The sequence below is a fragment of the Lytechinus variegatus genome, chromosome 6 (assembly GCF_018143015.1).
Source record: "Lytechinus variegatus isolate NC3 chromosome 6, Lvar_3.0, whole genome shotgun sequence".
NCBI lineage: Eukaryota > Metazoa > Echinodermata > Echinoidea > Temnopleuroida > Toxopneustidae > Lytechinus > Lytechinus variegatus.
In genome coordinates, this window is record NC_054745.1 from 5899250 (window position 1) to 5909210 (window position 9961).

At 36.6% G+C, this 9961-nt stretch overlaps 1 protein-coding gene across 1 annotated transcript; it reads left to right on the forward strand.

Moving 5' to 3' along the window:
- The first annotated feature begins 7838 nt into the window (after positions 1-7838).
- Positions 7839-9211, forward strand: LOC121416471. The gene has a single exon (XM_041609968.1). The coding sequence runs from the start codon at positions 7867-7869 to the stop codon at positions 9181-9183; it is 1317 nt and encodes a 438-aa protein (XP_041465902.1). The 5' UTR covers positions 7839-7866; the 3' UTR covers positions 9184-9211.
- The last annotated feature ends 750 nt before the right edge of the window (positions 9212-9961 follow it).

A 9961-nucleotide genomic window follows, 5' to 3' on the forward strand; every position in this document is an offset into this window, starting at 1 on the left:
GAACCCACTGCACTCTTCGTATAAGAGTAGGGGGAAACCCCGGTGTCGAGGTCCACCTGCACCCCCCCCCTCCAATCAGTTATATCGGGAGGAGAGACCTGTGGATCATAGTGATTCAGTTCCCTTTTCGCCTCCCAGGCACAGGTGACGCCAAACAAATAATAATAACAATTCAGTGCCCTAAAGAAAATACCAAGGTCATTCCAACTCAATATAGACATGTTATCAGAAAATTACACTCAGAATAATCATGTGTAGAGGATTATAATTTATAATTTGTAAAAATGGTGAATCCCACTCGAAAGCAACTTAGCGATAATGTTTGGACATGAACAAAATAAAATCATCTGTGAAAGTGTCTTCTTGACCAGAAGATATTATCCGAGATATGAATAAAAATGTAAATAATATAAAAGAAAAAATAAGCGTTACAGTAGTGCTCTACTATAAAAAAAATCTTAAGATATTTTCACAGCCCCGTATTTCCTCTATTCCTTTTCATTGGCATGATAGGAAGGCGTTTTGTCTGATACTATTTCAGCTCATATATAGCACTTATGTATTTTAGATTCCAAAATTTCTTCCCATTACCTGTTACTAGTCAGATCGAGATGGCAGCTATGTTCTCTGGTTCATCCCAGCTTTTGTTATTCATGGACGTTTGCAAAAATAAAAAAAAAACAACCCGGGAGTGGGTGGGGCTGCAAGACCTAAATTTTCGAAGAAACGTATGAGCGAGGGGATTTGTGATGGGGGAGCTTTTGCATTTTCTAGAATGAAATTGAAGGATTTCGTGCACACTTTTGGTGAATTTTGCCCTCTCGATCGGCGGCCCCCGGCTGCGTACGGTCATGTTTGTCATCTTAAAGTCTTTAAAAGGCCTATATTACACTGGTTTGAAACAATTTCGTTTGCAATAAGGCTCGTAATTTGCTGGAACTGCGACCCTGGTCACGAAGAAACACCAGGCTGGGTCAGAAGGGCCGGCCGGCCGGAGGAAACAGAAGGAGCAAAAAGAACTCCAAGACTGTTTAATTCTCAAGAAATTTATTTTTGAATGCACTTAGAAACGCAACTTTTATACTCCATTTTACACAAAATCCTTACCGTGGGGGGGGGGTCCCATAGCCTCTCCCCCTCGATCGCTTCGGTATCTCACGTTGTCAAAAATATTGTGCCCCCTTCGGGATTTTGCCCCCCCAAAACTGAAAGTGTTCCGGCGCGCCTGTATTAAAGTGATGTGTCTCTATTTTAATGAAGTAAATTGCGGCAATAAATAACTAATCAGATGTCAATTCAATTGTTTTAGTTCTTGGTAGAACAATTTTGAATTAACCTAAGTTTCATACAGTAAAATACAAACGAACAAGTGGGGATGTGACATCATAAGCCCATCTAATGAATATTCATAAAGACACGCTGATAACTGTTTCACCGGAATAATTGAGCATTTTGCGCAATGAATTTTACTCTTTTTATTGAGATGTAAATCCAATCCAAAAGTCATTTGAAATAGCGCCTTTTCCTTTCGGTTACAAAGCGCTGCACACACACTACTCCATATTTGTTTTGGCCACTAAAACAACTGTTCTACACCTCGGAATGATCAATTTAGTCCTTGCAATTAATTGTCCATTTAGCAGAATAGATGGGATTTAATGGCCTTCTTGAATTGTTCAACAGAGGAGGCCATCTTCACTGCAGCTGATAGATGATTCCATAGTTTTGCAGCAATCACAGGAAAGGACGTTTCACCCGCACGTCTCTTGGAAAGGCGTTGAGTGAGCCAGATTGACGAAGATGAACGAGTAGTACGGACTTGAGAACGACGAATGAGAATGTTATCGATGTACTCCGGGCTTCTGTAGTTGAGCGACTTGAAGACTAGCAGCAAAATTTTGAAGGCTATCCTCTGTCTCACAGGCAACCAATGGAGTTCCAGTCGGAGAGGTTCTGTGCGAGTCCGAAGGGGAGCAGAGAAGACAAGCCTAGCGGCAGAGTTCTGTAGTCTCTGAAGTCGGTCTAAGTCCTTCTGGCTAAGAACGCTGAAGAGACTATTGCAGTAGTCCAGTCTGGAAAGAACAAGAGCCCTGACAGCAGCATGACATGTTTGCTTGTCAATAAAACGTCTCACTCTCCAGAGATTACGAAGATGAAACTTTACGTTTCTGCAGACCAAGGTGACGTGATGGCTGAGATTTGCAGAAGGCAAACCCCCCAACCTGGACCATCCCTTTATAGGACTGGGGGTGTGTCATGATGCCCCCCCCGTAGCTTCGCGCGATATTTCCGAACGCAAAAAGATAGCGCCGCAAAATTGTTTACTTTTTTAGGTCTCGCACAACTTTTGAGACCAAATTTATGACATACGGGTATAGCATCGCAGACCTGACTTTTTACGAGACAATGTCATGCCCAAAATGGCAAATTTCTATCATTTGTGTATAAAGTCTATGTGAGATTAAATTTATAAAAGGGTGATTATTTTTTGTTCTAATTTGCCTGCTTAAGTAATTTAGCGTCTAGTTTAGCTTTCAAATGGTATGCAATAATTTCCATTAAAAACAATGAAAAACAAAAGATGAAGAAACACAAACAGCAAATTCTAAAAAAAAAGAAAGACATAAGGAAAATTGATTTTCGCGATATTTCCTTGTGGAAACCTTTTAAATTACATTACAAAGATGACACCTGCAAAACAGAACAAAGTTTGACGTGAAATTGGGTGTTGAGTGTGCAAATAATGTTTGCATGAAAAATTTGCACATTTTATTCATAATAAATGAAAATATATTATTTCCCAGGTTATTTTTTTACTAACTTGTAGTTTATGTGGTAAATAATGTACGTGCCGAATTTCGGCGCGATCGCGCGAACGGCGGCCGAGATCGGGGGAGGGGGGGGGGGGAAGGGTGAGTGCATCATGACCCCTAGTCCTCGAAATATCTCAAATAGCTCATTTTGAGTCACATTGTGGAAACATCAAGGGCATTTCTCTTAGTAAGTAATTAAGACACAGTAACTTAATTAAAGATAAATACCAGTTTTGTAACGATCTCAAAACGAGTCCGAACAGAATCCAATTAAATTACCATCCAAGACATGAACGATTTTAAAACATATGTGCCAAGTGGCTCTGGAAGAAAATACGTAATTGCTGAGAAATGTGCAAAATAAGCACGGAATTCCATTATTGATATGTCGGATATTTTCCGACCACTATTTATACACTGGTCCACAAGCTTTCCTGCGTAAGTGATCATTAGAATTATCGGTTTTCAGGTAAAATTCCATGATTTTACAAAAATAAATTAATTCAAATCTACCAGATCTAGAACAATAATATTGTGACAATCAACTTTGATTTAAAAGATTTTATCATGAAATAATAGTTCGCTGCATCTATTGTCTTTTGCCTTAAAAATCCCACCCGCCCTCCTCAAATTATCACCACCATGATAATAATATATAAACACGGGGTATATATAGCGCATGTAATGAATCCACCTTGTTAGGTGTTCAAGGCGCTCCCATTACCGTGTTCACACGCTGCATCGGCTCACAGTTCAAAACCGAGAGCCGATGCAGAATCGTCTTTTTTTGGTTTTGCGTGTAAACGGCATCGACCATCTTCACAGAATCGGCAATTTTGCACCACCAAAATAGTAGGATCAGAATTGCCGACCGATGCAGAATCTGCCTTTTTTCTACGTGTAAACAGAAAGCCGATTCTGCAACCGGCTTTTGGTTCTGCATCGCGAGCTGATGCAGCGTGTGAACACGGTATCTATTACTCGGTTAGTCTGCAGATTTCTGTGCTCACAGATTTTAGAGAAATTCCTTCTTGTCGGTACCCATTTACCTCACCAGGGTTAAATGCACCAGTGGGAAAATGATCATCAGTATTAGTATTATGGATGCAGCGGACAGCCTTTAGAAATAAAAGCAGTCAAAATTGAAGTATTAAAAAAAAATATTTACCATATAGATTTCTTTGTGTCCAAACCTGAAATATTCAATTCAATTCAAATAAACATTTATTTTCCTCCATTTTACAAAATTACTTCATTATTGTTCACAAGAATACCCTTCAAATCAATTTCTATAAAGAATATAAATATAAACAACTTATGTGTAAAGAGGAAGGCGTTTGTCCCTAGAAGCACATGCTTGTGGCGGGATACGCCTGTGGACATATAAATACAATACACAAAATACAATACAAAGATAAGAAGGGCTAGGAAAGGAGAAGAGAAGTAGAAAAGAAAACGGGAAGAAAACGAGAGAGGGAGAAGTGAGCAGGAAGGCGGGCATGAGTTACCGAGTACCGAGCAAATAGAGCGTACAACAATGTATGATGGAGAGAGGGAGAGATAAAAAAATAATAATGCCGCAACATTTGCACATTATTCATGTTAACTTAAGGTCAAAATGAATGTAAGGTTTTAGGATATTCAAGCATAGGATGATAAAATCGATATTTTAATCTTAAATTTTAAGCTAGTTGCTGACAAGGAATTTTTTATGTAGTCTGGAAGATCATTCCATATTTTCGGGCCAGAATAACGGATGTTGTGTTGAAAGATAATCTTTTTGTGTTTAGGAATATATATTTGGTTATTTGTCGGGTATAAAAATGATGTATATTTGATACATGTGTGAAGAAATCACGAAAATTTTCTGGAATTTGAGAATTTAAACACCTGTACATGAAATTACATTGCTGAAGTTTATTGATGTCGTTAAATTTCAGCAGTTTCTGGGAATGAAATAAAGATTTCGTGTCTGTTGGTGGTATAATGTCGTTCACAAAAATTATACGCACAATTTTATTTTGAAGGGAACATAACTTTTTAAGATGGGTTTGGTATGTGTTAGCCCTGACCAAATTACATTAATAAACATATGGCAAGATTAGAGAGCAATATCATGTACGTAGGACCGGTTTTGGAAGATAAAAGCTTTATAGGCGATATATAATTCTGATATTTTTCGGTACCTTGTTTTCAATTTCATTTATGTGATAAGACCATGTTAAATTACTGTCAATGATAATACCAAAAAAAATTGTATTTTCAACTCTGGGAATAATTTGGTTATTAAGCCTAACTTCAACATGATTAAAATCTATATGCCTTGTAGAGTTACGGAAAATAATGTAATTTCATTTTTTGTAATTGATTGTGAGTTTGTTTGCACTGAACCATTTACAGACATTACTCAATTCGGTATTAACAGTTTCACACAAGTGGTAAAGATTGTTATCAGAATAAACTATGTATGTATCGTCAGCGTACATGATAAAGGAAAGAAGGTTTGATGAACGATATATGTCATTGATAAATGAAATAAATAAGAGCGGGTCTAGTAATGATCCTTGTGGAACTCCACATGTAATTGTCCTATATTCGGATTGAACAGAGTTATATAAAGTACATTGCTTACGATTTAAGAGGTAGCGAGAGAAAAGATTAAGGGCAGTCCCACGAATACCATAGTTATTTAGTTTAGTTAAAAGTTTAGTATGATCAATCGTGTCAAACGCTTTTGACAGGTCAATAAATATTCCAATCGCGAATGAATCGCGTTCAAGAGTCAATGATTTTATTTGTTAATTCAAGGACAGCCAGTTCTGTTGAATGGTCACTACGGAAACCGTATTGAGATTTAAAAAGACAATTATTTTTTTCAAGAAAGTTATAGGTCCTTTTATATATAACCCTTTCCAATATTTTGGAAAAAATAGAGAGGACTGATATGGGGCTGTAATAATTAACCTGTTCTCTATTACCGGTTTTAAAACTTGGAGAAATTCTTTCAGTTTTCATTTTATCTGGAAATATCCCAGACGCAAGTGATAGATTAAATATATGACACAAAGGTTCGCTTATTAATTCGATTACAAGTTTGACAATCTTAGGAGAGCAATCATCTAGACCCGGGGCCTTGTTGTTACCAAAACGCATGACAATATTACATATTTCACGTTGGGTTACCGGACTGAAAAACAATGATTTAGAATTTGGTTCAGGTAGATACGTTTTGAAATCTGTATAATTTTGAGGAGTGGTGTTAGCTAGCCTCGGACCAATTTCAACAAAGAAATCATTTAAAGTATTTGCTATTTGGAGTGGGTCTGTCGATTTTTCTTTTTTTATTCAATATTGATTTGATCAATTGCCACGTACGGTTTATATCATTTTTATATTCTTCAAATTCACATTTATAATAACATTTTTAGCCTGTCGTTTCAAATAGTTAACGCTTTTAAGAGAGTCTTTGTATTTAGTTTCGTTTCGAACTGTTGGTTTATGGATATATTTTTTATAAAGACTATTTTTATAACGAATAGTTTGAAGCAATCCATCGGTCATGTACATACATTCCAACTCCACCGCCTCTGGAATATTTCCTATTGTTAAAAACAAAAGTATAGTTGGGCATATATACAAGGGGACTTTCGAATCTTAGCCAGGTTTCGGAAATGGCAATTATATCAAATGTAAAGTCCAAAGAGTTAAGACAGGTTGTAATGTCATCAAAAGAATTTAAAAGACTTCTAGCATTGAAGTGAACGCTTGAAAATTTTCCACTGCTCGGAACATCAACATTCCCAAATATTTCATTGAATTCCTCAGAACTGTAGTAACAAGATTCATTTGAACTTTCAATAAAGAATTGGAAGTCGGGGTCAACATCATTGTTTTGGATAATACTTTCATGTGCTAAAAAAGGATCAAAATATAAATGTGAAAGCCTGTCAAAATTGTTTTCTGGGGGTTCGTCAGCCGATATTACATCATCAAGCTCATTGTTATTTAATTGGTTAAAAGGGAATAGGTGTTCAAAACAGCGTTTACAACAGGAAAAATAATTGTTCCAGTCATGATTTAGACATATTTGCTTACACACGTAACAATATTGTTGACTATGTAACAAGTCTTGAAATTCTTGTATGGGTTCACCCATCATCGTCATGAGAGTGCAACGTTTTATCATGTAGGAATTTACACCCTGACAGATACCTTTGACAACTATTATTAAGATCTTTTAGATTGCATTTTAGGTATATTGTAGCTGTGGCTTTCAGATAGATTACATAACAACATATGTGCATTGTTGTTGCATATTGAATGAGCACGAACAAAATGAGTATATTTCGAAAGTGAATTGTACGTCTATTTGTATACAAAGCAACATCGCGCCCACTAGAAGGTTGATAAAAGAGAATGATGTTGACAGAAAATGGAAAGTTATGTAAATAAGAACAGTTCACCCTTGTAATTATATTTATTTGATACAAAATTAATAACATTGTGCGTCTTAATCCAAAAACAAAATTCATCAGATATAACACAAAAAGGAGCCATAGTAAAGCAAATGGAAATCAAGTGGATGCGTCTGCATCAAAAGTAATAAGTTAAATAATAAGTAAAATAAAATATAGGGCTTTGAATGCTTTCATTATTTTCCTTCTGAAGTTCGATTTGTAAGGATGCATGTATACAAATCGAAAGAACATGTTACAAACTGTTTAGATCGTCTTGTCACAAAACAAGACAGAATTCACTCTTTGGAAGTTAAAAGCAATTGAACGAGATAAAACTTACATTTTCATGAGTATTTATCGTTCTTTTTTTCATTACAAATTAAAACTTATATATGCTGAGCCTGGATTAAAGGCAGTAACGCATCACAAAAAAGCAAAAAGACAATTGGTATACTGGCAGGTATTTGTATTATGAATGATTGGAATAAGATTACCAAAAAAGGAAATCTATATTTGCATTGAGTCCAATCAATTAACTTTTTTTTTCTCTTTGATTAATTAACATAGATGTTAAAGGAAAGCAACGCGGTGCCAAAATGTCTTCTAGTCGCCCGAACACTACCAAAGGCTACGACCAGAAACAACTTGAGCAAGATGAGATAAGGAAGAAGCTAGAGGAGAAACGGGCCATGTTAGAGGAGACAAAAGTTGAATCGAAACTAAATGCCGTTTCAAGTTCATCAAGTAAGCATCTTCAAACGATAAAAGAGAGTATAATTGATGCATTGGGAGATACACAATCACAGTTACATGTGAAATATATTCATGATATAAAGAAGGAGGCAGATACGAATATAGAAGGCATAAAGGAAATGCGACAAAAACAGATTGGACATTATGAAGTAAAGATGGAACGGGAACGGAAATTATTAAAAGACAAAACAACAAAATTGTCATCATGTGTATCAGACACAGATGAAATCAGAAAAATAGTGTCAGAGAAGATAAGCTATCTTAATAGTAAGATTCAGGATGCAATAAAGGATATTAAATTATCCATTATCTATGTCGGTAAATGGGAACGTGTCAAATCAATCAACATGCAATCGGTTGTTATTTACCCGTGTGTGCGTGGTTTAGTCAGTGATGATGAGATATGTGCGCAAGACGGAGATAGCAATGACATGTATGTTACAAACATCAACACTCAACATACAGAGAAAGTCATTGACGGAGGTGCACTGATTACATCATGTGCGCCGATAGAAAGTAACGTAATAGTATGTGGTAAGGAGAGAGATGATTGCGCGGGTGACAGGTTGGATGGATGCATCACTCTCTATGACAGACAATGGAAGGTGATTAGAGACATCAGCATACCAATGAGTGGAGTCGCAAGATACTGTAGTGTGTGTGTTGATGTTGACAGGGATGGGATGATCATCGCTGGTCAGTTAGCTCAGTCTAATATCTACGTCATCAATCCTGCTACAGATAAGATAATAAACACTATTACGATGCAGAGTATGGCGGTGTGGGGTGAGATACAAGCCTTGTCATCAGGTGATATAGTTGTGAAGACAGGTATTGAATACACTGTCATCTCACGATCAGGAGAAAAGAAGACTGTCATAAACTGTGATGAGTCAAAGTGGGGTCTGTCAGTGTGTCGCGTTGACAAACTGACAGACACACTCTACATCACGTATTGGGATAGAGCGCGTAATACCCATGATACCATCGCAGTTGATCAGGTCTCACGTGATGGTATCATCCAGGCAAGGAGGATCGTGGAATACGTGAAATCAGATCGCACTGACTGGTTCAGCCCTTGTCTTGTTACTCCTTCTGGAAACCTTGTAGGATGTGATGGATACAACCTTCATCTTTACAGGAAGGCATTCATCCTGTAAATCATCAAGCATTTCAATGGATGATTAAAAAGAAATATAGACGATATACTTATTTTTAATTTAATTTTAATTCACGCCCCCGACATGACTACATTCATAACAGTCCGGCAGCCCAGGAGGTTTATTAAACCAAAAGCCGGACAAGCAAATGACCCTATAGCTGGATGGTATGGACCCTGAAGTTTACAAAAATGCATTGCTGCCCGGTTCTATGCGTGGTCTTCCCTCCGAAATGACGTAATATATGACGTCAATACAAAATGGCCCTATTTCACCATTTTGCAGACATTGTACACATAGCATGAAGTCAAGGGAGAATATCTCAGCCAAATCATGCTTGTTTTGTATGAAACTTTCAAAAAATATTTTTTCAAGTAGTGCACAAGAGATATGCAAAATTTCACGAACAGGAATTATTGTTTATATATGCAAATCACGTAATGAAATTTGCATATGATTAGTTTTGGAGATTTCTCGCGTAAAAAAATGTCAAAAATCGATTCAGAAATTTATTTTCTTTTTTAGTGTACTTTCTTTGATATATTTCCTCTCAAGCATAATATCATTGTCTTTATCTATATCTCTACTTTAAGAAAATATATAACAGTAATTGAAAAAGACATTATAGACTGTGATTTCAGCCCCCTTTCCAATATGGTGCGCACATAGAAATCGTGCGTTTTTGACCTATTTTTTTTCCATATGGCTGAGGTGTGCGAACGATATGCCTACTTTATTGATGTTTCCTGCATTTTGCATGATATTAAATCTTCCAAAC